General features: G+C 42.1%; 7 protein-coding genes across 15 annotated transcripts; 2 read left to right on the top strand and 5 right to left on the bottom strand.

Annotated features, from left to right (window-relative positions):
- Nucleotides 1-110: 110 nt before the first annotated feature.
- Nucleotides 111-1,297, top strand: LOC6738880 (transcription termination factor 3, mitochondrial). The gene is made up of 2 exons (XM_016169175.3): nucleotides 111-938; nucleotides 998-1,297. Exons 1-2 carry the CDS (start codon nucleotides 152-154, stop codon nucleotides 1,273-1,275), a joined length of 1,065 nt encoding a protein of 354 aa, XP_016032705.1. The 5' UTR covers nucleotides 111-151; the 3' UTR covers nucleotides 1,276-1,297.
- A 136-nt stretch (nucleotides 1,298-1,433) lies between these two features.
- Nucleotides 1,434-6,353, top strand: LOC6738879 (BCL2/adenovirus E1B 19 kDa protein-interacting protein 3). Of its 2 annotated transcripts, none has more exons than XM_002085638.4 (5): nucleotides 1,434-1,923; nucleotides 4,805-5,076; nucleotides 5,152-5,228; nucleotides 5,324-5,503; nucleotides 5,564-6,353. In XM_002085638.4, the coding sequence occupies exons 1-5, from the start codon at nucleotides 1,884-1,886 to the stop codon at nucleotides 5,613-5,615; spliced, it is 621 nt and encodes a 206-aa protein (XP_002085674.1). In that variant the 5' UTR covers nucleotides 1,434-1,883; the 3' UTR covers nucleotides 5,616-6,353. The 2 variants fall into 2 exon arrangements, with proteins under 2 accessions (XP_002085674.1, XP_016032704.1); XM_016169177.3 differs by lacking the exon at nucleotides 1,434-1,923 and adding an exon at nucleotides 3,519-3,668.
- A 493-nt stretch (nucleotides 6,354-6,846) lies between these two features.
- On the bottom strand, nucleotides 6,847-23,316 carry LOC6738878 (C2 domain-containing protein 3). 5 transcript variants are annotated; one of them, XM_016171824.3, is made up of 5 exons: nucleotides 22,129-23,302; nucleotides 10,084-10,833; nucleotides 8,500-8,945; nucleotides 7,875-8,429; nucleotides 6,847-7,812 (listed from the first exon to the last, which is right to left on the bottom strand). In XM_016171824.3, exons 1-5 carry the CDS (start codon nucleotides 22,955-22,957, stop codon nucleotides 7,264-7,266), a joined length of 3,129 nt encoding a protein of 1,042 aa, XP_016032698.1. In that variant the 5' UTR covers nucleotides 22,958-23,302; the 3' UTR covers nucleotides 6,847-7,263. The 5 variants fall into 5 exon arrangements, with proteins under 5 accessions (XP_016032698.1, XP_016032696.1, XP_016032697.1 ...); XM_016171822.3 differs by having other exon boundaries at nucleotides 23,168-23,298; XM_016171823.3 differs by lacking the exon at nucleotides 22,129-23,302 and adding an exon at nucleotides 11,090-11,249.
- Nucleotides 12,150-14,863, bottom strand: LOC6738877 (hippocampus abundant transcript 1 protein). Its single transcript, XM_002085636.4, has one exon. The coding sequence runs from the start codon at nucleotides 14,781-14,783 to the stop codon at nucleotides 13,440-13,442; it is 1,344 nt and encodes a 447-aa protein (XP_002085672.2). The 5' UTR covers nucleotides 14,784-14,863; the 3' UTR covers nucleotides 12,150-13,439.
- Nucleotides 15,000-17,166, bottom strand: LOC6738876 (hippocampus abundant transcript 1 protein). Of its 2 annotated transcripts, XM_016171818.3 has the most exons (2): nucleotides 15,755-17,166; nucleotides 15,000-15,691 (listed from the first exon to the last, which is right to left on the bottom strand). In XM_016171818.3, the coding sequence occupies exons 1-2, from the start codon at nucleotides 16,641-16,643 to the stop codon at nucleotides 15,129-15,131; spliced, it is 1,452 nt and encodes a 483-aa protein (XP_016032702.2). In that variant the 5' UTR covers nucleotides 16,644-17,166; the 3' UTR covers nucleotides 15,000-15,128. The 2 variants fall into 2 exon arrangements, with proteins under 2 accessions (XP_016032702.2, XP_039149418.1); XM_039293484.2 differs by having other exon boundaries at nucleotides 15,000-17,166.
- LOC6738875 (hippocampus abundant transcript 1 protein) lies at nucleotides 18,847-20,579 on the bottom strand. 3 transcript variants are annotated; one of them, XM_016171817.3, is made up of 2 exons: nucleotides 19,624-20,579; nucleotides 18,847-19,557 (listed from the first exon to the last, which is right to left on the bottom strand). In XM_016171817.3, the coding sequence occupies exons 1-2, from the start codon at nucleotides 20,510-20,512 to the stop codon at nucleotides 18,884-18,886; spliced, it is 1,563 nt and encodes a 520-aa protein (XP_016032701.1). In that variant the 5' UTR covers nucleotides 20,513-20,579; the 3' UTR covers nucleotides 18,847-18,883. The 3 variants fall into 3 exon arrangements, with proteins under 3 accessions (XP_016032701.1, XP_016032699.1, XP_016032700.1); XM_016171815.3 differs by having other exon boundaries at nucleotides 19,621-20,576; XM_016171816.3 differs by having other exon boundaries at nucleotides 18,847-20,576.
- Nucleotides 23,317-23,598: 282 nt separating the features above from the next.
- Nucleotides 23,599-25,329, bottom strand: LOC6738873 (NADH dehydrogenase [ubiquinone] 1 alpha subcomplex subunit 9, mitochondrial). The gene is made up of 4 exons (XM_016171814.3): nucleotides 25,160-25,329; nucleotides 24,604-25,054; nucleotides 24,157-24,522; nucleotides 23,599-24,084 (listed from the first exon to the last, which is right to left on the bottom strand). Exons 1-4 carry the CDS (start codon nucleotides 25,197-25,199, stop codon nucleotides 23,691-23,693), a joined length of 1,251 nt encoding a protein of 416 aa, XP_016032692.1. The 5' UTR covers nucleotides 25,200-25,329; the 3' UTR covers nucleotides 23,599-23,690.
- Between the last annotated feature and the right edge of the window lie 367 nt (nucleotides 25,330-25,696).

The raw sequence follows: 25,696 nt of genomic DNA, 5'->3' as shown, positions 1-25,696 counted from the left end.
TTTCCATTAAACCTTTGTAGCTAACAATAAAAACAAATATGTTTTTATATCAGCAGAGATTCAAAATATAATTTTAGCTATTTCTAGCTAGCATGCCATATTTAGAAACATTGACAACATACTGCTGGCGCAGTCTGGCAACTCCTCCAGCATGTTTTGTTCAGCAATACGTAACATTTTGAGGAATTCACAAAACGCGGCTAAAAACGCAGCAATTACCTCACAAATACGGAATCTGCGAGGACAACAAAGTGCTCACCATGAGGTAGAGGTGTTAACATCAGCGGGTATAACCCACACACAAAATGACAAGAAGACAGAGCCTGCGGAAAGTGAAGGCTCCAAAGAAGTGGCTCTGGACTTCCGAAACCGGGAGGCCCATGTGCCCTCCTTCAATTTGGCAGCCTATGTGAACAACTCGAGTACCCTGCAGCAATTTATCAGTTTGGGAGTGGATCTGCACAGTATTGAACGGCGAAAGGGATTGGGGGACTTTGTGCTGAAGCTGGATTTCGAGAAGAATGTGAAGCCCTACATAACCTTCCTGGTGGATCAGGGCGTATCACCCGATGACTTCGGCAAGATGTTCACCAAGAACCCGCTGCTGTTCAAGGAGGACTTGGACGATCTGCAGACCAGAGTGGACTATTTGAAAAGCAAGAGATTCTCGGACGAAGCCAGGCAGAGAATTTTCACCCAGAATCCTTATTGGCTGATGTTCTCCACCAGGCGAGTGGATCGTCGATTGGGTTACTTCCAAAAGGAGTTCAAATTGAGTGGCCATGATCTCCGACTTTTGGCCACCAGAGAACCCAATGCCATTACCTACAATATGGAGCACCTGCGCAAGTCTGTGTTCACCCTCAAGGAGGAAATGGGATTCAATGCCAAGGAGCTAAGTGCCCTGGTAGTACGAAAGCCCCGCCTATTGATGATTCGTAAGTCAAACTAAATACGAAATTAAAGACATTTGTAAATCAACAACTTATCCTTGCAGCTCCGGATGATCTTGTCGAGCGATTTAGTTACATTCACCAGGATATGGGCCTTCCGCATGCCCAGATTGTCCAGTGCCCAGAACTTTTGGCCTCCCGCGAATTTCGACTGCGTGAACGTCATGAGTTCCTGAAATTGCTGGGAAGAGCTCAATATGATCCGCAAAAAGATCTGTATATATCGCCAAAGACTATAGTGGAAGGCAATAATTTTTATTTCGTCCGGAATGTGGCTAAAAGTGATTTGGAAACATTTGATTTGTTTTTGAAAACGAGATGAAAATAAAGTAAATGTAAATGTACATATTCTTTTCATATTCAGCCTAGATATGCATATTTTTAAAGCTTAACAGAAACCAAGTTTTATCATTTCAAAAATAACCACCAATAAATTTACCCGATTCAAGGGATGCCAGATGTAGAAAAACGTTGACACGCACCTGGATTGCTACCGTTTCTCAATCTGGTCACACTGTACAGCAACAAAAGATTTAAACTACGCATTAAGCTTGTGCGTAGGAACGAATCGTGTTTAATTTTAGTTACTAGCCAGTCGCTTCGGGAGAAGCATTAAACAAAGTTGCAATATTTCGGAGCTCCAGCAGTTGGCTTCAGTCCGAAACCAATAGTTATAGTCAAATCGAGTGCAGCGGCGGAGAAACAGCGCCAAACGAAAAGTAAAACGCATTTTCCTACGCATACATAAACAGCAAAAGCGAATACACAAACACAGGCAGACATACGGAAGGGCCAAAAAAACTTGGTCAAACTCACGACATAATAATAGACATAGTTTAACTTTAAAGCGAGTTAATAATAATAAGCAATAAAGCCAAGTTATCTTTGGTGTTGACGTGTTGAACACACATACCGATAAACAAAAACAAAATGTCTACGACACCAAAATCGAGCGAAGATTTGCTGGGCGGTAAGTTGTTTGTTTTCGTCTGCTTTGCTCTTTCATTCGTGTTTTTTTGCGTCTCCCCTTTTTGCAATCATAACAATAACACGGTAACCCGTTATGCCGCATTGTTGTTGTTGCGAGAGTATCTATGACATGTGTATGTATTTATGGAGTTATTTGTAATTTCTTGGTATCCGCATCCCATATTTTTTCAAGGCTTTGCTTTGTCTGCTTTTTGATTTCGTTCTGTTTTTATTTGTTTACTTTGCACTTGTTCTGTCTCCGCAGAGGGGCGAGAAAGAGAGAGAGACAACAAAGAATCCGCAAAACTCCGAATGAAAACAAAGACAAAGAAGCTGCCAACGCACTCTTTCTCCCTCTCTCAACGTCGCCCCCCGCTCCTTCTCTTTCATTCATGTCATGTCTTGTTCCTTTACTTTGCACTTGGCCCGCTTGACGTCAGTTGTGGTTTACTTTTTGCGCTCTCCCTTTCTCCGACCCGCTCCTCTTCTTCCGTCTGGCTTGCTAAAATAATTCGTAAATAAATACATTTTGTGGGAGGGCATTTCCCTATCGGTCGTTTCCAGAAATTGCGCCTTTGGCATATTCGCTTCACTTGTATTTCGGCTGCCCACTTTATCAACATCCACGTTTACACTCGCGGAAAAACTAGCTTAAATAAATTTATACTCATCAACGTAATTCAATGTGTTGTTTAAAATCTCTTAATTTTATGAAAATCGTATGATGGGTAATATTTAATAAATTTAGATCGCAATTGCACGAAATATTGAGAGATTATCTTTATTTTTTTTACAAAAAGTATAATCTTTTTGGTTGACTGCTTGAAAGCACTTTGTTTGTTTGTCCAAAAGGTTGTTGACTACCAAAGAAATTATACCACAATTCTGCAAAGTCACTCACAAAAGTAATGCCGGTTCAACGAAAAATTTGTTTTTCAATTCACTACCATCCAAACAGTACTAATCTAATCAGTTTGAGCCCAAATCGAACCATATGTTATGAAATACATCACTTTGGAAAGGGTTAACACAGATTGGATGATAAATTTCTTTATCAATGATAGTTAGCATATATAAAAATTATTTATATGTCTTTCTATATGTCAGAATGAATATGATATTAATCTTTTAAAGCTATGTATGTATATGAAATAAGTGTGTTAGTAATACGCCGGCTTGATCTGTTTCTTGACCTTAAAACACGTGCGATTTGAATGACCAACTTTGAGAAACATTTTTTCTTTGTGCACTGTGCCATATACTACGTAAGAAATCGTATCATGATACCGCGGAGTCATCCGTCCAATAATAAAGGCGGTTCAATGGGCCCAACTCAGGGTCTTTTGGACAGCTGCGCATCAAGATGCACACCCGACAAAGCCCGAAGAGGGTAGGGCAGAAAGAGAGAGAGAGGGGGAGTGAGTGTTAGAGAGTGACGGAGAGTGCTTGGCCGAAAGAGAGGGAGAGAGGCCTACGTGCCGTGAGTCACAAAGCCATTGTTTTTGTTTTTGCCACCCTTATGTGCGCTTTTGCTTTTGTTTTTGTTTCCATTTTCGTACCTGTAACCCGGATTCCCGATAACGCTCCAAATATTGTTTACCTGTGCAAAACTTCTGCGTCTACCTGACCCGCGGGCATTTCCATTTAGCATTTTCCATTTTCGCAACATTTCCACCATAAATGCATCATCCTTTTCGTCTAGACGCTGCATTTAGTATTCAATTGTCAGCATGATTGGTCTGCCACGTGAGTGATTTGAACTATTCTGTAACTGATTCCATCGCGAAAGTGTCTAAATTAGATGAATGTACAGTGATAACTAGAGAGGAAGCAATCCCAGAAAGAATTTAAATGTATAATGTGACATTACAAAAATAAAAGAAATCTTAATTGATTAGAACGCTGTTAATAAATGATAGATATAGATGCGTTAGGATAGCTTTTATCATTTGGTTTTATTATTAGGTAGTTTTTAGGCACGCTCCACTGTGCTCCTTATCATCCGATCGAGCACCGCTGTCATCAAGTAACTTGCACGCTTCTCGTGCCCATATTGCATCGCCAGTTTGTATTTTTTTCTCGATTTGTTTTGAAAATGAAATTTTCTCCGCAGCGCATTGATAAGCATCGACTGGTATAGACTATAAACAAAACATGTGTGCTGCTTTATATACACAATATGCCGAAAAGAAACGGAAATTGTGCGAGTGCTGGGGTTTTTAGCCTTATCAATGGGGCACGAGCACTCGAACAGATATATACAAATACATACATTATAGATCGGCTAACGAACCGAGCGTATGTATGGTTAAAATGTTTTTACGTGTAAACAAAAACGAAAACAAACGCTGAAAGGGTGACGATGGCACAGTTTTAGAGCCGCTGCCCCCGCACAGTCGCTCTCAAACTGCACGTCTTGCTAAGTAAACAAGTGAAACTACTTTATTTCGTCAACAAGTGTAGTTTTAGACAAGTAATTACTGTAAACTGACGTTTAGCAGTTTATAAATAACAGTTAAATAGTGTTAAACCATTCAAAACTTAAACAAGTGGTGCGTCAGTATAATTGATTTATATGTTTTGTATGGAAATTTCTAACCTTTTTAAAATTGGTTGATTATATATTGGCAAATAATGAACATAGATCGTTTTCGTTTGTATGCAATAAAGAACGTCATAACGCACGTCTGTGTTTTAAGACTCAACAAATTCGGACTTCTCATGTTTATTCAACACGCCGCAAAAGGTTTCGACCCTCGAGCTCGTGCTATATTTAACCACCTCCAAATGCAACCAACTAAATATTCAATTTCACCCCATTCGGCTTTAGCTTTCACCCACTTTGCTAGCCAGTCCACCATGCTAATGATCTACTTTTCCAGAATCTTGGATCGAACTCAGCACAACAGCTGCGATGGCTGGCATCAAGAGCCCCGACAGAATCACTCCGTTGCCCTTCAACAATGGCGAGGAGTACCTGAGACTTCTGCGCGAGGCCCAGCGCGAATCGAACCAGTCGAGCCGTGTCGTCTCCTTGGCCAGCTCCCGTCGTGATACGCCCCGTGATAGCCCCAAGAGTCCACCGAACAGTCCCCAGTCGGAGCTCTGTCCGGACGATGAGCTCAGAAACGTGTACATCAACTACTGGACCAAGGTAAGAGATGAGAATCGAGGCGGAACCGAGGTGATCTTGCTAACAATGCCAGTCTCTGTGTTTTGCTTTTGCCAGGGCGGAGACAAACAGAATGCAGACAATGGAGATTGGCTGAAGAACTGGAATCGCAATGCCGAGGAGCAGCCACCCAGGTATGAAAGATATTGATATAGTTATTTGGCTAGGTTTCTAGCAACTGGATCTAAGTTTGGAGCATTGTGGTCATTCATTGAATTATTATTTACAGAAGCTGGAACTTCGAGACTGTCAGCGAGGATGCCGGCGACGAGGGCGAGAAAAAGAAGACTAACACAGGCTACTCCATCCGCTTGAAGCGACTGGGCTCCAACTCGTTGTTCTCCCGCGAAATTCTGTACTCGCTGCTGGTGACCAACGTCCTGTCCCTGCTGCTGGGAGCTGGCTTCGGGTAAGTTTCTCCTGCTATCTTCTCCAGATTCACATCTAATGCAATAATATTTATTTATAGACTATGGTTGAGCAAGCGTGGCATACTCCTTACCCGTGTGGTCATTGACTGAAAGATGCCATAAACAAAAAGGAGAAAGAGAGAATATATATAATCGTTTTCAATCTATCAATATGCACATCAATCGAAAACAGAACACGATGCGTTCCATATAAGAAATCGAAGTATACACATCTATACAGCCAACCGTATTCCAACTCATTTGTATTTTTATCGGAAGTCCACATTTTCGACACCTTCTCATTCAGTACATACCTACATAAAAATGTAATTTCTAATTACTAAGCAAACTAAAACAGGCCTTTGGGCGAGGGTTGAAACTAAACGTTTTCATATTTTATATAATTTTATATATTTAACAATATATCAAGGCAGCAAATCTAATGATACAGAAAAGCATTTATAGATGCTCCATATATTTTGCTTAGCCGTATGTCTTAGCACCCAGCCGTGCATTATATCCAATACAAATGTACGCCGAACTTCGTGTTAAGATTTTCAATTTCATCATCATACTTCATATAGAACATCCATAAACATTTGTAGACATATTGTAGTTGAATCGTATTGTATCCTGATCGTACTTTTTGTTGAACAATCGTCAAATGTTTTGATTTAATAAGCATATAAGAAAAACGATAAAAAAGGAGAAAAAAAACAATATGGCACACATAAGATTATATCTTTAATGTGAGGGAGGGGTTATCCCCCACAAAAAAAAAAAAGAAAACAGAATAGTTGTAATGATTTTTTATATTAAAATATTTTTCAATATCTATTTAAAAGAGAATCTGCAAACATTTTTCTTTGGTGGATTTAACGGGATTGCTAAAGGTGGCTTAGAAAGTTTTGAGAATTTTATAATCTTGGAAAGACGGATTACTGGACTGGATTACTATTTACAAAGAGATGGAAAGGGATTTTCAGGGAAGTGCTGCAAGGTATTTCGAAAATCCTTTTGTTTAAAATACATGTCTGCTCTGTAGTCTGTTGTTTTAAACCCAACTAATCGCTAGATGTGTATTAACTTGCATTTTTAAACTGTTTCAAATAAGTGAGGGTTTAAACTATGAAGCAAAAAACCTTTATTTGTCAACAGGTTTTTGCGTTTCGCCATTAATGTTTATTTGAGCTTGTCAGCAGTGAGTCAGAATAAGCGATAATTTCATCATAATGTGCTAATAGATCTTGTTAGTTGATCATCTAGACTTGTTATCAATTGCCAACCGAATGCAATGACAATTGGAACCAAACTATAAATGCAGAAAATAACTGGTTTTGAGTTGCTTTAGCAATTGTAATTTTATTTAAAGTTTTATTAGGTAATAGTGTCTAAATACTTAGGTGATTAACACAGTTCCGAAACTAATACATATTCCGTGTGGTTGCTGGGGGAAATCCTCGTGACTTAAAACAATATTCAATCGATTCAATTGTAACTCAATGAAACGATCGCTGGGTGATCGTTGCTAGCTTTGATTTTATGCTATATAGACAGCCATAAGACGGTGAATCGAGGCAAAACTGGGATGCCAATTTAAGTACAGCATAATATCAGATCAGTTTAAGATCCGCGCATATTATATATATATAGCCTACATCTAGATGGTTAACTATAGCTACCATTTGAGCCAATATCAGAGACGACATCGAGATGCGGAGAGCGGAAAAAACATGCTTAACTGACTTTTGGCCCTGGGCTATTCCAGGCCGTTGGAGTTTCTGAGATTTTGTGCGGCGGTGCTGGTGGAGGGCGTTGGCGAGCCCGGCGGCGTGGGAGTGCGCAGGGAGCGTTCAAAGTCCTCCGCCAAATCATCGTCATCTCCCTCCTGTTGCCAACTGTCCAATGCGGAGTCAACATCGAATTCCGGGAACTTCAGCGTTTCCCCCGTCACATCCACCAGCCGAGATCGCAATCTCTGCGAGATCTCCTCCAGCTCCGTGTATTTGCGCTTGATGGCCTGGCCCAACTGCAAGTGACCCAGTTCCATGGACTTCTCGAACTGATCGATCACGTTATCCACACTGGGCGAAATGGGCTCCACGTGCGCCTCGATTCCCCCAGTCACACGTCCATTGAAGTCTACTATGTTATGCCATCCGCTGGGAAAGCCTCCGCCCGCTTGCTTCTGATTGAGATTAAGTGCAGCGAATCCTATTATGGCATCTTCATGGGGCGAAGGCTCTGTGATGCCACTTGGGCTAACAACCGCCTTTTTCCACAGTTTCAGAATGAATAGCTTCTGGGGCTGCAAAGGAAAAATGGAATATATTTAGGTGATCTCTTAGAAAAGGTCATTTTAAATCTTACATTGCTGCGATAATCGCGGCTCACGTCCACCCGGAACTTGCTGAGCCACTGGGGCTTCGTCGATTTGGGTACAATGGGTGTGGCGTACACCAATCCCTCGTGCGACTTGTACGTCTGACTATTGCAACTGATGGCCTGGAAGGTCACATACGTGTTGGGAGGTTCGTTGGGCGGGAAGCGCTTGGCTGCCGACTGACGTTTGACTTGCTTCTTCGATTTCCCATAGCCGGGATTCAGGGGCAGCCCAGCAGCTCCCACGATGCGCAACTGGAAGCTAAAGGTACTGGGCGCTGGAGGAGCCGGTGGCGGCGGCATTACTGGAGCTGCGATGCTCGGCGTCGGAGCTGCGATGGCATTTTGAAGCATGTCGAGTAAGTCTGTGGTCCGGCTTGGAGCCGGTACTTGGTTGTTGTCAGGGTCGAAGCCACGCAGCTGCTTCAGTTGAGCAATCTGCGACTCACTTCCAATGGCCAGGAGCACCTTGAGCTCGCCCAGAGGCGTCTGGTTCTCAGCACTGACAATGGGTGCCCAGCCATCGATGGAGATCACTGGTAGCTGTAGGACAATAAACAAATCAGTAATTATCGTATTTTCAAAAATATATCTATTTCAAGTATTATCGCACCTTTCCCTTGCACAGGTGATTTGTGATGCTGGAGTCTCTGTAGGCGATGAAGAACTGGTGCAGCGGAAGTCGTACGACTCCTCCCAATGGACGCAGCTCCATGACCAGCTGCTGCCGCTCGACGCTCTGCAGGAAGCGCTCATCATTGATGATGGCGAACTGCTCCTGCAGCTCGAAGGATCCGCCATCGGTGATCTTGGTCAGCAGTGGCTGTGGCTGCCAGAAGGGCTCAAGCGATAGCTCCTGGCAGGCGGTCTTGCTACCCGCCGTTAATTGACGCAGCTCCCCGGCGTAGAGATAACCCCTGAGAAGACGGACTTTATTGGTCTCCGCCATGAAGTTGATGCACTCCAAGATGGCTTTGCTGTTGTTGTTGGCTTGGGGAGGAGGAGGTGGCGGTGCCGGCGGCTGAGGGGGCGTTAAAACGGCCTTCGAGTTGCAGTTAACTGGAAAGTTTGCAAAACGGAAAAGGGATTAGTAATATAGTCTAAATCGGAGATAGTAGACCCATGCATGGTGCCATTAATCAGAGTTCAAAGTCGTTCAGCGGACCTTGAACCCGCAGATTTGGATTAAGCAAGCTTTAAGAACTGAATCAGCTGCGATCTTCGATCCGGTGCTTATCGCCTTGGCAACAGACGATCGGACTCGAAAATCGATTCCAGCGGAACGGGAGATTGCGCCGGCAAGCGGGTAAAACCGGGTGAAATCGGTAATAGCACGTGCACCACAAGCGGACAACTGACAACTTGGCAGATACTGGAATCGGTTGGGCTAAAAATAGACCAATTCAATTCTCGATTCTATCAGATAATTAAGCGGTGTACTGAGTGCGTAATGTGTGATTCAAATAATACGGTATCAATTAAAAGAAACTGAATTCTGGTAAAATTTTAAAATCTTTTCGAAAATTGTTTGAGTTCAAAGAATGAAATAGCTTATTACGTTTGAATACGATATGAATTTGAATATAATAATAAATATTTAAAAAACGAAAAATCCTTTAAAAATTCCCAGTACGGTTTTAAACAAATGTTAAGTCCGCGTTACATACGAAACTCAGTTCATGTAAATACTATTATTTCAATTTGTTAAAAAGTTTCCGTTTTCCTAATACTATAATTATAACCTAACCTATGGAAAATCATAACCCACTTGTGCTTGACACGGTCACATTAAAAAAGCTGTTGGAAAACAAAATGTATGATTTAAATTATAGCTGGGATAGAGAAAACATAAAACACGAAACGGATTTGTTGTTTTTGGTTTTGTTGGTGGTTTTTTGTTTTGTTTTGCTTTCTTTTTGAAAATGAAAAGTTTTTATTGACAGAATGATGGGCAGCACTTGGATAACGGCAATCAATAACATATAGAGTAAGTGCAGGAGGCGTGGGCGTGGTTGTGGGCGGCTCGTGTAGATTTGGTATTTGTATAGCATTTGTTGTTCTGCTTGGTGGTAGAATTGGTAGTTGTTGTGGCTGTAGTCGTGTGGTTCAGCTAGTATCAGATGTATTCGATTTGGGGGCCCAAGAATCAATGGTTCTTGCGATTGGCGACCACACGACATTAGTCATATATATTCACCTGCTGCCTTGTTTCCACTTTCGTTCTTTTGGCCCGGCTGCTGCTGCTGTTGCTGCGGCTGCTCCGGGCTACCATTCAAACTCTGCAGCAGACTGATCTTCAAGTACACGCTACCCAGGTGGACGTCGCGTCGCCGAATGGCAATGCACTTGCACTGCTCCAACAGGGATGCCTTGTAGAGCTCCCTGAGCTCCAGGCGGCCCATGCCGAGCATTTCGTTGAGACAGGTGCCGGGTTCGCGCCACCAAACCGTGATGTCTACATGGCCAGCGCTCTGTTCCGGATCCTGCAGGGTCTTATCCTCCATATCGACCTGACGCTGAGCCGTCTGCCCGAAACGGGTGCACTGCGTCAGGCTCTGGAACTTCTCCGACTCGAACTGCATGATGTGGAACATCGGTTGGCGCGGCACCTTACGGATCAAGTCCCCCGACAGCTGGCACTCCACGGTGAAAATGGGTCGCACCTCGTTCTGAACCAGTTCCATGCGTTGGGTCCCCTCCGGCTGCAACGTCAGTGCCTCCAAGTGGAGCTGCAAGGCGTTGCAGCTGCGGAAGAGCTCCGGCGTCATCACCAGCTCATCATCCTCCGAATCCTGGGCGATTTGCTCCGGCTCGGCTTCAGGCCACAGGACCTCCTGTTGTTTCCTAATCTTAAGAGGCTCGGCGGAGGCAGCAGTGGCGAAAAGAGCCACCAGGTCCGCGTCTAGTTTCTTCATGGCCTCCATTAGCTCGACGTTGCTGGCGGTGCCTGTAATAAGCAGAGGCATATGCAATCGTTATTTATATTAGTTAAAAACGGACATGTTTTGGAATTTACAGGCTTTTAAGCAGGCAGAATTAATGCGATCCGATCTCCACGACGTGGGCTTTCCAAATGAAGGCCTTTTTTGCGTAAGAGACTCGAAAAGCCGGCAGAAAGAGAAGCACCAAAGCGCAGAAAGAGGGGCCCCCAGTAATCGTAATCGCGTTCTATGCTTTGCCCCATACTTCTCCCGCTCTCTCACGTGTTCGCCTATCACTCCATCACATGGGAAACGGTTTTTAAGAGAGCGCACCATGGATACCCTAACTTCAGCTTTAGAATTTCAGTTCATAATTTACAACCCAAAATGAAACCCGATATTTAAATTTGAATTCACGGAACAAATTTTACAAACACATGTGTTTAAAGTTTTTGAATAATTACTTGGAAAATGTTAACATAAAACAGATCAAGAAACGTAAATTTTATTTGATTTTTTTTGAAGTTTTAGTAGTATGTTTAGTTGTTTTGTTGTTATAATAGTGTTATGTTTTTGTTTTGTATTGTTCCAATACAATAACAATTTCTTCATAGTCTTTCAGATAGTCAAGAAGCTCTTTGGAAGGGTATCTCAACCTCACTCTCACAACTGGTCGATTCTCTTTTAGCATAAGCAAAAAGCAAAGCCAGACCCAAATATATTTTTTGCATAAATTCGTCGACATTGGCAAAGTTCAGTGACAAGAGGAAATAAACTTTCCATCAGATCCGAGGCCATTTTTTTTACTCAAAGTCGCCTATGTACATATTTATATACATAAGTAGCAAAAGGTCAAGGAGTTATCGGTCAGCGGGAAAAACTGTAACCGATTTCTCCGCCTGGTAACGCGCTTAATTTTCGATTTGCTCCAAGATAATTGATAAGAGACGCCCGATGCCAGTTCTAGTGACATAATAATACTGCGTTCCGGACGCGGATTGTTGATTGCGTACAGTAGCATTTGTGGGATTAGTCAGTAAGTAGGAGGTGGCTTTAAACTCGTGTAACTAACGATTCCCATCGTTCTCCCCGTCATCAGACATTCGCAACGCTAATTAAAACCCATAGAAATTCGCATCGCATTTAGCAGAGTAGTGAAATGGAAGGGGTTTTGGCTGGGTGGCACAGACGTCTTATCAAGTCAAGGCTTATCGATTTCGACCCGTTGCTTCCACCCCAATATTTCGCCCCGTGTAGCAACAAAGTGGCGTTCTCTTGAATCACGGAATAGTTTCGCATTTTTTTGTACATATGCAAGTCGTCTGGTTGCCGGATTCGTGTGAACATATGTTCCATACATTTGTGTGACTAGTTGATAATGCTCGCCAAAGAATCGAAATTGAAGGCCAATGGCAGAAATCCCAGACGCGGCTGAAAAAACCTAAAAAAGGAGGCATACAACACCAACATAGCGAGATAAAAGTTATGTGTCACTGAAATTTCGCTACAGGGCGGGTTATTCTGAAGCTATGTACATAAATGGTTTGGCATTTCACATCTCTCATCTCAAATACAAAAAACCTGTTTATATCATATGTACCATATCATTTCATACATTGGGTAAATTTAAGAATAAATCAAAAAATAATATCTAGATTGATGCCCAACGAGATAATGGAAATAATTACCCAATTTAATTTACTCATATACACAGTATCTATTATATTACAAAACTTTACCTTTCGACACCCTGTTCCGCACCCGAATTCAATTGAATCCGCCCCTGCATCTCGCTTAAATAATATTTACCCAGTCGACGCCACTGAGACTCTTTCTCATGTTCTCCCCATATTTTCAGGTCCCTAAGAGAGTAAGAGAATCGGTTTTGCATGCACGTGTTTCAGTATAATCACACTATTTTCTCAACTTTATGGCTCTTTACATACGTTGGGCTTTACATACATACATACGTACGTACAAGTTTAATGGGATTCTCGCTTTTTCAAATGGAAAGTTTTCAGCTTTGCCTGTGTTTGAGCAAAACCAAAAAATCAAAAAAACTGAGGGTATACATCTGCCAAACAGGAACGCTTGTTTGCCAATAGATGGGGAAATATACATGTGTATATTTCAGGACAGCTTGTTCTATTTATGGGTTTCTGCAATTGTTGTTAATAAATTATCTTTTGGCAATTTCTTTTGCTACCGATTGCAACATGCTGATGGGCACAACAAACAAAAGGCCAGACTGTTGCGTAAGAGTCAACAAACTGTTGTGAATTTGCAGCTTCTAAACAAATACGAAGAGCAAAATGAAAATTTATAAATAAACAGCAGGGAAATGCCAAGGAAATTGGAAAACAAAAACCAAAATAAACAGACGCGGTCGTCGACTGAGAGGCTGTGCTAAAGTGGCTGATTAAATGAAGACAACGACCGACATAGCGTCTAAATCTTAACCCACTAAATCCCAACTATTTTCATTATCGCAAAACGCAAATAATATGCAAGCTTTAATATTAAAAATTAAAAAGAACTTTGAAAATGTTTCTTATTTTTTTAAACAAGTTATACTATGGCAACTACTCATATTTTAAGCTTAACCATCTATCTAAATAAAGATTTGTTTAGACTATAATGTTGGCGCCTCCTCCATTTCAATAATATACGTCAGTGCGGAAAATTCCTCTCTCCTTCCCCTGGAAACCCTTTCGTCTGGGATATACGACGCCAACAGAATGCCGATAAACACAGAGATAGCTCCAATCATAAAGGGACCGACCACCGTGCGATCTCCACTTACACTGCCTATTAAAATTCGATCCTCATCCAAATCCATGTCGGATAGGTAGAATACGATACCGAACAGAGCGGGTCCAAGTCCACTGCACAATCCCGACATTCCCGTGATCATTCCCTGAACTGCTCCCTGGGTTTCGGCATCCGTGTAGAGGGATACATAGACACTCACGGCCGGAAAGGTGATGGAACTCAGGGCAGCTACATTTCCGGCTGGCCACATTTGCCACTTTTCGTTTCCTATGGCGTAGAGTATTAGTTGCAGCAGTTCCAGAAGCAATCCCAGTATTATAGCCTTCTTGGCACCCAATGCCTTCACTATATATCCCAAGGTCACGTTTATCGAAATGCTCAATATGGCCATTAGGGCCACCAGCGTCGAGAGTTCCGTGAAATCAAATCCCATTGTCAGCTTCAGATAGGCTGGCACACTGGAGTATTCGCCGGCTTCGGGAAGTAGAAACATGAACACCACTATGCACAGTAGCAGGATATTGGGATCCGAGCCGACTCTTCGCAGGGATTGAAAAGGATCCGCTTGTCTCCAGCTCAATTCAGTGGATCTAACGTTTCGTTGCAAACTTTCGGGCACAGCCAGCAGTACAAACATCACGTTCGTTATGGAGACCAACGTTGCTACTAGCACCACAGTATTAATTCCGTAAAGATCCATTATGAGATTACCCATTGCCGGAGCGATCACCAAACTGGCAGCAAAGGTGGCCGATACCAGTCCATAGGATCTAGAGCGCTCTTCCTTTGTGGTAACATCCGCCACATAGGCGAAAACCACTGAGAAGCTAACGCCCAAAACTCCACTGAGCGAACTAATCACAAAGAACCACCAGTTATCCATGGTCATCATGGGGATCGGTAGGCAAGTGAAGATCACTGTTACAAGGAGCAGCACTTTCCGCCCATATATATCCGATAGAGCTCCGATCAGGGGCGACGATAGAAACGAGAGTATTCCCTTGACACCCATGACCAATCCGTTCATGAGGAACGTGTGCTCTGGGAAGGTCTCCTTTAGAGTGGCTATCATGGGCATTGTCAGCAGGCCCCATGCGAAGTATTCCAGAAAAACAACTACTAGTATGTGCCCAACACTTGGTTTTCCAATTCCCGAAATGGAGGACAACGATACGAGTAATTTCTTCAGACCGAACTTGGACATATGTATATAATGTTAATGTTGCACTAACTAATTAATACTAATCTTTCGAGTTCAAAAACTCAATTAAGCTGATATCACAATTTGTATGGTCTTTTAGCGTAACTAATACCTTTTGGTGATTAGTTAATGTAGTTAACGCTAAGGTGATTCGGAAAATGGTATAAAAACTTCAAGCTTTCTACACGTTTAAACAGTCGATATTTGCCAGTCCAAAAGTTTCGCGTTAAAGACTTTAATTAAGTTAAAAATTAGTTAAATTACAATAACGTAAGTCTGCGTTCTTTACAATCCAAACCACAGTAGCAGTCCTTAATATCTAGTTATAAATATCTCTATTTTTCCCCTTTAAAGATGGCTTTCGTTGGCGTCTCTAGTTTCTTCATTTCCAAGAGTATCCTTCTGAATGAAACCACTCAAGACGATGGCCACAAATACACTAATGGCACTTATGACGAAGGGCATTGGAATTGGAGAATTTACTTTAAGATCAGTATCCGAATCATCCTGGAAAATGAAGAAGAGCAATCCAAAAAAGGCAGGTCCCACACCCTCGCTCAAGCACTCGATGCCAGAGATAATGCCCAGGACAGCACCCCGATTCTCGGGACTGGCGTAGATGGAAGCCACCGCGTTATTGGCAGCGGGAATAATTGTTGCCAGTGCGGCCAAGATACTGCTTAACCAGTACATCCAATGATGGGTTCCAAAGCCGAAGAAAAGCATTTGCAAGAACAACAGTAAAAGTCCCAGACGGATCGACCACTTGGCCCCTACTATATTCATAATATAACCGAGGAGGATATTGGATGTGATCGCCAGGACAGACAGTAATCCCAACATCATGGACACCTCCTCGTACTCAAATCCCATATTTGTTTTCAGATACACGGGTGCAGTAGAATCCACTCCTGCAAAGGGCCAAATCGACAGGAATGTTATGAAGTATATCACGAGTAGGTTCTTATCCTTACGACTTTTACGCAGCACTTTCCAAAGATCGGAAGTGTTTAGGGATTCAGTATCATCTTTCTCCTTTTCGGTTAAATCATTCTGTAGGTTTTCCTCTTTGTTTAACTCTTGGTCCTGCTCTTTACTTGCGACTAGATTCTGTGAGGTGGGTTTCTTCGATTCAACGGTCAACTTTACTTCTCCATTTAAGATCTCTTTCTTTTCCTTTGGGCTTATGTCCTCCGCTTTCGTGTCCTCCACCTTGTTATCATTCATTTCATTCAACATAACCTTTTTCTCCTTCAAAACTAAACTCTCTGGCACCGCAAATATGATAAACAAGATATTCATCATGCCAGTGATGGTGGCTATCAAAATAACTGATGCAGACCCGTACGATTTCATCAAATAATTCCCCAACGATGGCGAAAATGCTATTCCAGCCCCAAAACTGGCCGCCACAAAGCCATATCCTTTTGAACGATTCTCAACACTGGTTGTGTCTGCCACATAGGCCAATGAAGAGGAGTAAGTGCTCCCACAGATGGAGCTCACAGTGAGAATGGCGAAGAACCACCAACTCTTCAACATCATGAATGGAATTGGAGCGTAGGTGGTGGCCACAGCCAGTAGCATCACCACTTTTCGGCCACGGAAATCGGAAATGGCGCCCATCACAGGCGTGGTCACAAATCCCAGGATTCCTCTAACTCCGTAAACCAGTCCATCGACGAGAAGGACGCGATTCCCAAACGATCCCGACAGTTTCTCGATGAAGGGCACGGTGAGAAGACCCCAGGAAAAGTAGTGCATAAACGTAACGATCACCGCGTGCCAAACACTGGCTTTTCCGATTCCAGAACGATTAACCAATACTGTCACCAGGGGTCTAAGAAACTTAAACTGCGCCATTTTAGGTGTTCTGTCCGCGAACTGGTTAACGCCAGAATAGCCTGACAACTCCAGTTTAAATCCAATTTATACGCCTCAGTCTTATGGCAAATATAGTTATGACTGCACTGGAAAAAACATGATACTCGAACTATACTATACTATTTTGTCGTTTAAAAAAATATATCGTTTTTTAAGATGTTTCAACTTAAGTTTGTACATTTTATGTACGAACAAAATATTACCAATTGTGATTAAATCGATTTTATTGAGTTTATTTGAAAGAGAGCTAAACATATTTCGAATATATACATATGTATATTATTCATCCCAGCCAACAATAATAACAAACATTTCTCTTGATTCTGGCAATTAAAACTAAAGGTTCCCATTTACAAGTAGCATATAAACTATTTAAACCAACAAGTAGCGCAATATACGAATTCGCAATCACATTCGAATGTAAAACCAAACATTCCGAACTTTTTTAAAGTAAACCATAAACAATAATTTAACACAATTTCGTGCCTTAAAATATGGTTTGAGAATTGTCATATGACTTTGAATAAATAGTACAATTATCCTCTAAAATTTTGTGAAATATCTGGAGCTTCATTAATTTTTATGAGAATATTGTTAGTACGAAATATATAACAAAACAAAGGAAAACGCTATCAGATACCCATTAAGCAGGTGGTGGGAGTCCCAGGAATAAAGTTTAAAATGCCTTTGATATATCCATAGAATATTGCAAGTATACTAGTATAATTAAAAACAACGAAAGAGATTTCAACAGTGCAAGCGTGACAGTTTGGACGGTTCTCGGAGTGGGCTTGGCCCAAAAGGGTTTGGTAGCAAGAGTCAAGTTGTTCGACTATCAGATACCCTTTACTCAGCTAATGGTAGTGCGTATGAATTTTAACATTTTTCCTATTAATAGATATGGAGAAAAACTATAATAAAACAACAGGAAATATATATGGATGTCTCTGGAATCTAAGTGCTTTATCTTAACTTTCTAGCTTTTAGAGTTCCTGAGATCGAGACGTTCATATGGACAAAAATATGTATATGTACTTTATAGGGTCACAAACGCTTATATACCAATTCAACGAAACGTGTATACCTTTTTACTCTACCCATGACCAATCAGTTCACTGGGAACGTGTGCTGTGGTTTTCCGATCTTAACGTGTGGCAAAACAATCGAAAGGTAGCACAAACACGAAAGGGATTGCATAAAAAGTTCCTGAAACATTTGTGAGAAAATAAGGTTCAAATCGAACTGGAAAATGTAAAAAACCGGGGGACGAGGGGCTTTTGGAAAGTAACTTATTCATCAAAATTTTTTTTTTAAAGTAAATATCGATTGAAAACATCAAATTAAAATTTTTGTATCGTTTGACCCTCATTACATTCCACCTTTTATTTTTGCTTAGCCACGTCCATTTTCAAAAAGGACAGAACGTCTAAGTCGAATTCCAATGCTATCAGATACCCTTTACTCAGATAGTAGAATCAAGCTAGTACAATCAAGAAATTTCAACATATTTTGTCATATCGGCGGTAGAAATTGGCAAATCCAAAAAAATGTTAGAAATTAAATCATTTTTCAATACTGTGGGTGTGGGACGTTTATAAATTATACAATTTATAAATGTATTTAACCCAAAAGATGATTATTACCTCGTCAAAAGGTGATTTTGTTTGATTCAATTGAACTGAACTCATATTTTAAGCCTTCTATATTATATTAAAATTTAATATAGCCCGAAAATCGAACAATTTCTATTTGATTAGTTATACCCGTTAAAGTAAAGGAGTAAAAGAGTATACTAGATTTTTCGAAAAAAAATTTAAAAGGCAGAAGGATGCGATTCCGACCATATAAAGTATATATATTCCTGATCAGGATCAATAGCAGAGTCGATCTAGCGATGTCCGTCCGTCCGTCTGTCGGTATGAACGTCGAGATCTCAGTAACTATAAAATTGCGAATTTTGGTATACCAACAACACTGTGGCCACGCCCAAAACGGTCACGCCCACCTTAAACTTTTTAAATTTTGTCCCATTTTATTACCTAGTATCGGTATCTATCGATATCCCAGAAAAATGATCAAATTTCGCGATCGTATTCTTACTAGCTGAGTAATAGGTATCTGATAGTCGGGGACCTCGACTATATCATTCTCTATTGTTAAATATTTAAAACCAGTGAACATCTTATGAAAAACTTATATAACGTTTAATTAAATAACAATTATTTAAAGCTACGTTCTTTACAATCCGAATCATAGTTGTCATCTATCTCCAGTTTTACATAGCCATTATTTTTTTCGTATTTAAATGTGGTTTTCGCAAGCGGTTCTAGCTCATCCTCGGTAGCGTCGTCTATGATCTTATAGATCAATGGTTCCTTTTCGATAGTCTCCTTTTTAATAAAACCTGTCAAGACGATGGCCACAAATACACTAATGGCACTTATGACGAAGGGCATTGGAATTGGAGAATTGACTTTAAGATCATCATCCTGGAAAATGAAGAAGAGTACTCCGAAAAAGGCAGGTCCCAAACCCTCGCTCAAGCACTCAATGCCAGAGATTATGCCCAGGACAGCACCCCGATTCTCGGGACTGGCATAGATGGAAGCCACCGCATTATTGGCAGCGGGAATAATTGTTGCCAGTGCGGCCAAGATACTGCTTAACCAGTACATCCAATGATGGGTTCCACAGCCGAAGAAGAACAACTGCAACAGCAGGAGTAATAATCCCAATCGGATCGACCCCTTCACCCCTACTACGTTCATAATATAACCGAGAAGGAGATTGGAAGTGATCGCCAGCACAGATAGTAATCCCAACATCATGGACACCTCCTCGTACTCAAATCCCATATTTGTTTTCAGATACACGGGTGCAGTAGAATCCACTCCTGCAAAGGGCCAAATCGACAGGAATGTTATGAGGTATATCACGAGTAGGTTCTTATCCTTACGACTTTTACGCAGCACTTTCCAAAGATCGGAGGTGTTTGGGGATCCATTATCATTTTTCTCCTTTTCAGTTAAATCATTCTGTAGGTTTTCGTCTTCTTTGTTGAACTTTTGGCTCCGCTCTTTATTTGTGACTAGATTTTGTGATGTGCCGTGGTTGGATTGGTTCGCTAAAACAAGGTTATTCAACTTTTCTTCTCTATTTAGGATCTCTTTCCTTTCCTTTGGGTTTATGTCCTCCATCTTGTTATCAGTCTTTGTATCCACCATATTCTTTTTTTCTTTTAAAACTAAGCTCTCTGGCACCGCAAATATGATAAACATGATATTAATCAAGCCTGTGATGGCGGCAAGCAAAATAACTGATCCAGACCCGTGCGATTTCATCAAGTAATTACCCAATGATGGCGAAAAGGCTATTCCAGCTCCGAAACTGGCCGCAATAATGCCATATCCTTTTGAACGATTCTCAACACTGGTTGTGTCTGCCACATAGGCCAATGAAGCGGAGTAAGTGCTCCCGCAGATGGAGCTCACCGTGAGAATGGCGAAGAACCACCAACTCTTCAACATCATGAATGGAATTGGAGCGTAGGTGGTGGCCACAGCCAGTAGCATCACCACTTTTCGGCCACGGAAATCGGAAATGGCGCCCATCACAGGTGTGGTCACAAATCCCAGGATTCCTCTAACTCCGTAAACCAGTCCATCCACGAGAAGGACTCGATTCCCAAACGATCCCGACAGTTTCTCGATGAAGGGCACGGTGAGAAGACCCCAGGAAAAGTAGTGCATGAACGTAACGATCACCGCGTGCCAAACACTGGCTTTTCCGATTCCAGAACGATTAACCAATACTGTCACCAGGGGTCTGAGAAACTTAAACTGCGCCATTTTAGGTGTTCTGTCCGCGAACTGGCCAACGCCAGAATAGCCTGACAACTCCAGTTTAAATCCAATTTATACGCCTCAGTCTTATGGCAAATATAGTTATGGCTGCACTGGAAAAAAAATTATACTCGAAGATGGCGCTATTTTGTCATTTACAAAATATATCGTTTAAACTGGTAAGATGTTTCAGCTTTTTAAATAAAACTTCTCGCAGAAAACAAACCAATACCGAATATGCCCAATTAGTTTTTGTTTTGTGATTCGAAGAAATCGTAAGCAAAACGCAAACAAGAGAATTAAAAAGTTTGTTTTGAAAATTGCTGAAATTTGCACGATATATTAACATTATTCATCTCAGCTATTAATAATAACAACAATTTCCCTCTCTTGTTGGTGAGAACAGAACCATAAGGTTCTGATTTACACGTAGCGCAATATACCTGCATTCCTAGTTTTTCTTGAATGTAAAGTCAGCTACTTTTAAAACTTTTTAAAGGTAAGCCATAAACAATTATTTAACATATTTTCGTGTCTTAAAATATGGGTTGAGTATGCATGCCTAAACTTTCCATATGACTGTGAATAAATAGTGACATTTTCGCAAACCAAAACCACAACTTAGAAAAGTTGATATGCCAAGTCGAAAGAGCACGCTTTGGTCGAGTTTTTCGACTATTACATACCCATTACATGGCTAGAAACAGTAAAACCAAAACAAATTTGGGAAAAAATTAATTAAAAATTGTGGGCATGATAGCTTTTTTCAGTTTGTTGTCGAGTGGGCGTGGCTAAAATGTTTTTGTCATATCGATAAGAATTGGTAAAACAAATAAAAAAAGGAAAAAAAGTTTCTGTCGGTTTGTAGGGGTCAGACTGAGCATGTTCTGTAAAAAACTGGACTCAAGAAAATATATAGTTACTTTATTCGATGCACTCAGAGAAAAATCCGTTTTCAACGATCTCGATTTGAGAAGTTCGATCTTCAAATCTAGCCAAGATCTAATCATTCTCAGCATACTCAAATCGAGATAGAACCAGATCAGATTGCAAATGACTTTGCTCTCATTTGTCTACCTTTTTTTTTCAGACAGCCCTCTTCCACAATCTTACACTCGATACCTTTTTCGCCAGAAAATATTAACGTTGAGATCGTTTTCTTCTCGAAACCATAAAGGTTTCTTCTTCACTAAGTACGCTGAGCACAATTTTTCTGAGTGCAGGAAATGCTTCCTTCCGCCAGCTACGTACTTTTTAACTAGCCGAGTATACTCTTTTAGTTTACGAGAAAAGGGTATAAATGTATAAATACAAATTAATCTCTTTCTATTTGTCTGTATTAAATTAGAAATTATAAAAATGTTTGGTTGTCACACATATCGTTCGAGGGCTAGCTTTTTATTATAGATTCATTTTATCTAATGAGTCATATCCCTTTAGTTTTTTTTATATATGTATATATTATTTAGCATGCATAAAAAATTCTTGATAGGCTTTTAAAAGTTAGTTGCTTAAATTATGTTATATTTAAAAGTAATCTCTTTCCCCTCTAATTTGTCAATTATTATGGTAATAAATACCGCTTATTATTTTTAAACTTAATATCTTTAGATTAGACTCACCGGCCATAAGTTCGCTGTTTTGCTGATCCTGCAGCATTGGGATCACCGGCTCGCCGCCAGGTGGCGCATCTGGCATATCATCGGCCGTATGGTCGTGACCGTGGGCGGTGGGGGCGTGGCCCTGGGTGGGCGGTGGCTCCGCGAAGAGCATCTCGAAGCGCAGCCGGGTTCTGATTGGACAGACCCTCAGCTGCTGTTGCTGTTGCACTTGTTCGAGCGGGCCACCGATCTCCAGGTGACGATATAGAGCATAAATTTGGGTTTTATGCTCGAAATGGCTCCAAGTGCCGTTATGGGCGGCGTATTTACCGTTGGCGTGATGGCAGCCTGCTCCTCTGACGTCACAGCAGCCGGCTGATTCGACAGCGACAATTTCGCTTTCGACGGCACAAAACTGGCGTAAATAATCTAAAAATAAGACAAGGTTTTTTTTCCTCTGTACACGGGGAGGCTGATGTCGCTGCTTCTTCTTGTTATTTGCCCTTTGCTGCTGCTGAAGCTGCTGCTTCTTCTTGCTATTTTCCCTTTCCTCTTGCTTTTTCTTCGTATCCTCCTCGCCTGCTAGCTTCTTCTTCTTCTTACTATTCTTATCCTTTACCCCTTGCTTCTGACAGAGCTCCTCTTCTTTCCGTTCCGCTGGCAGTTGTTGTTGCTGCTGCTGCTGCTGCTTGTTTGACCTTTTCTTTTGGCCAAACTTTCTGCCCCCGTCGACGTCACAGCTGATCGATTTGCTGCACTCGCTCGGCGATTTATCCGCCTCCTGGCTTTGCCTGCTTTTTCGATTTTCCCAATTCACATTCGTCGTCGGCCGTGGGAATTCCGCTATCATAATTTGTATGCCACTTATGCCATAATTATCACACTTACTCTCACGCACACACGCACAAAAACGCGAAAAGAGAGGCGGGCGCGCGCTTGTGTTGTTGTTGATTTATTCTTTTTTCACCGCTTAACCAAGCTGAAAAGTTGAAAATCTTTACACACACCAAACACACACACACACAGACTCAGAAAACTTGGGAAATCGAATTTTCCGTACTATGATTTTCCGGCCATAAATCTGCACGGGCGTAAGTTTCGGAGGAAACTGCTGCAGAAAAGCTCCTGGTCGCAAAGGAAGAAAAATCGGACGGGCGGAGCGTTGCCACACGATGACAGCGATTTCATTTGTTTTGATTTAGTTGCCGGAGCGATGCCACCTTAATAAGATACCGAAAAATACCAAAGGTACTTCGAACTGCCAACCTGTTTTCCGACACCAAACTTTTTTAGCCACTTGGCTTTTTTTTTCAAAGTATTTATTTTTTTAATATTTAAATTTTAACGAACTTACCGTAAGATAGACCCTTAATTATGTCTAATGGTCATTTTTTATGGACATATGGACATAAATACATAGTCTATATAATATTTGGAAACATAAGTTTTCCTTCGTACACATTTTATTTTTAATTAAGTTGGGACAAGGTGTTTTAATCTTTCGACTTCTCTTTATTGACGCATCGCCTTAAACAATTCCAACTAAAAATTTCCAATCAACACAGACAGCTGCTTCGCTCCGCTTAGGCAAACAGACGCAGTTCATCGCGCGCCTCGATGCACTTGGGCGGCGAAGGAGTCTCGAACTCGCCCAGCTCGGCGTCGTAGTAGAGGGCAGCGCGGTAGGGACGCAGCTCCCATGGCACTTGCTGCTCCATGGTGGTCAGCGTGACGCCCAAATCCTCAAGCGTGGGCACACCAGTCAGGACCTTGTCGGTGACAGCCTCGCGCTCGATGCGAACGGGATGCAGACCGCCGATCGGGGTGCCGGGGCAGATGAAACTGTTCAGCTTGGCTTTCAGCAGGAAGGTGGGGTCCCAGCGCATGTCGTAGCGCATGTAGCCCCAGCGCTTCTGGTCCTTGCGCATCAGTCGGTGGAACCAGTCGACCAGCTCGCTTAACTGATAGCGTTTAGGTCTGCAGCGAATAGAGGAAGTTAATTTTCTTAACTTGCATGGTACAAATACTTGGACTTGGAGATTGACTTACCCCACAGCCTGGTAGACGCGGCCAGCGCTGTCCGGATCCTTGGCGGCGTTGATGATGGCCTGGGCCACGTCCGAAACGTAGACGGGCTGCTTGACGGTCTTCTCTCCCTTGTGCCACAGCGGCATCGAGCGGAACTGACGGCGCCAGATGTGGGCGTAGTAGCGCAAGAAGCGATCCTCGGAGCCGTAGATATCCGCAGGACGGATGATCGTGGCGTTGGGGAAGGCGTCGCGTACGCGCAGCTCGCCCTCGTACTTGCTTTTCAGCCACTCGCTGCCGCCCTTGACGTACAGATCCTTGGGATTGGCCTCCACGTTCAAAGAGGACAGGTGGATGAAGCGCTCCACGCCAGCCTCGCGGGCAATCCTGAAGAAATAAGAGTTGCTCACGTTATGAAAGTTGGAATGAAGTAGTGGACAGGCAAATAATGCTGGCTATGATGTTCACCTAGCGATCCTCTCAGCTCCGTTGACATGGACATCCTTGAACTTGAAGTTCTTGGTCTCGAAGTCCCTGCCCACCAGGTTGATGACCACGTTCGAGTGCTTGACTGCCTCACGAATGGAGGCGGGATCCTCCAGGTTGTAGAAGTGGAAGAGCACCTGGCCAAGATCACCGGTGACCTTAAGACGGATAACATCCGAATCGTCACCGCGATAGGGCAGGATCATCTGGGAGCCAGATTTGCCCAGTTTGTTGCACACATAGCGACCCACGAAGCCGGTGGCTCCAAACACAGTGGCCACAATCCCATTGAAACTGCTACGTCCGCCAGTTCCGCGCTTCATGGCAGCTGGATTGGTGGTCTTCAGTGGACGTGGACCATCTTCCGGGGGCGCAGCAGCGGCTGAATATCCACGCAGGCACAAAACTCCAACCACGCCACTGCCGTGGTGCTCTAAGTATCCGGAATTGGACAGAGAATGGGCCAAAAGTTAGCCACAAACATCGTATTACATAATTTGATTGCCTGGCGGTTTTCGACCGCAGGCACGGTACTCACTGGCCAGCTGGAGATTACGGGTTAGTACTATGGCGGCCATTTCGCACCGGCACACTGGACCAACTCGATTCGGTTAATTTACGCTTAAAATCCTATTTTATTTCGGAACAGGCCAGTTTTTTATTTTGCCCCACGACAGTGTGACCGTGGCGTTGCAATTGGAATATACTAGAATTGACAGGTTGATACCAAAAACTACCGTGGAGCAAGGCTGCCAGACTGAATAAAAACATTTGATTTAGAAAATAACAGTTTTTTCTATAGTTTTTAAAAAACCCTGTTAAATATAAAGTAAACCTTTAATATTTAAATAATTGACCTAATAACCAGTGGACCTTGTTTGTGGCCTTTGCATTATGTTTGTGGCCGTTGCATTATCAAATATCGGTAAATGCAAGTGCTTATAAGCTTATGATCTCAAATTATTCATACTATTTCGGTGGCACTAATAATTTTATCTCATAATTACTTTGACAACCTTGTGGATATCTTAGCCGCTCACCGGTAATTAAAGTGTCATATAAACCACTCTTCTTG

The sequence above is a fragment of the Drosophila simulans genome, chromosome 3L (assembly GCF_016746395.2).
Source record: "Drosophila simulans strain w501 chromosome 3L, Prin_Dsim_3.1, whole genome shotgun sequence".
Taxonomy (NCBI): Eukaryota; Metazoa; Arthropoda; class Insecta; order Diptera; family Drosophilidae; genus Drosophila; species Drosophila simulans.
Note: the sequence above shows the minus strand (reverse complement) of the source record. Positions and strands in the feature narration are given on the sequence as shown.

Bases quoted from the DNA above. Each gene is read 5' to 3' on its own strand.
- LOC6738880 (XM_016169175.3), top strand. From the start codon at position 152: ATGTTTTGTTCAGCAATACGTAACATTTTGAGGAATTCACAAAACGCG. The intron at 939-997 runs GTAAGTCAAACT...TTATCCTTGCAG, and splicing joins GCCCCGCCTATTGATGATTC to CTCCGGATGATCTTGTCGAG.
- LOC6738879 (XM_002085638.4), top strand. From the start codon at position 1,884: ATGTCTACGACACCAAAATCGAGCGAAGATTTGCTGGGCG. The intron at 1,924-4,804 runs GTAAGTTGTTTG...CTACTTTTCCAG, and splicing joins GAGCGAAGATTTGCTGGGCG to AATCTTGGATCGAACTCAGC. The intron at 5,077-5,151 runs GTAAGAGATGAG...TGCTTTTGCCAG, and splicing joins ACATCAACTACTGGACCAAG to GGCGGAGACAAACAGAATGC.
- LOC6738873 (XM_016171814.3), bottom strand. From the start codon at position 25,199: ATGGCCGCCATAGTACTAACCCGTAATCTCCAGCTGGCCA. The intron at 24,523-24,603 runs GTGAACATCATA...TTATTTCTTCAG, and splicing joins GGAGCTGAGAGGATCGCTAG to GATTGCCCGCGAGGCTGGCG. The intron at 24,085-24,156 runs GTAAGTCAATCT...TATTCGCTGCAG, and splicing joins CGCGTCTACCAGGCTGTGGG to ACCTAAACGCTATCAGTTAA.
- LOC6738876 (XM_039293484.2), bottom strand. From the start codon at position 16,643: ATGGCGCAGTTTAAGTTTCTTAGACCCCTGGTGACAGTATTGGTTAAT.
- LOC6738878 (XM_016171824.3), bottom strand. From the start codon at position 22,957: ATGATAGCGGAATTCCCACGGCCGACGACGAATGTGAATTGGGAAAAT. The intron at 8,430-8,499 runs GTGCGATAATAC...ATTGTCCTACAG, and splicing joins ATCACCTGTGCAAGGGAAAG to CTACCAGTGATCTCCATCGA. The intron at 7,813-7,874 runs GTAAGATTTAAA...TTTCCTTTGCAG, and splicing joins GCCGCGATTATCGCAGCAAT to CCCCAGAAGCTATTCATTCT.
- LOC6738877 (XM_002085636.4), bottom strand. From the start codon at position 14,783: ATGTCCAAGTTCGGTCTGAAGAAATTACTCGTATCGTTGTCCTCCATT.
- LOC6738875 (XM_016171816.3), bottom strand. From the start codon at position 20,512: ATGGCGCAGTTTAAGTTTCTCAGACCCCTGGTGACAGTATTGGTTAAT.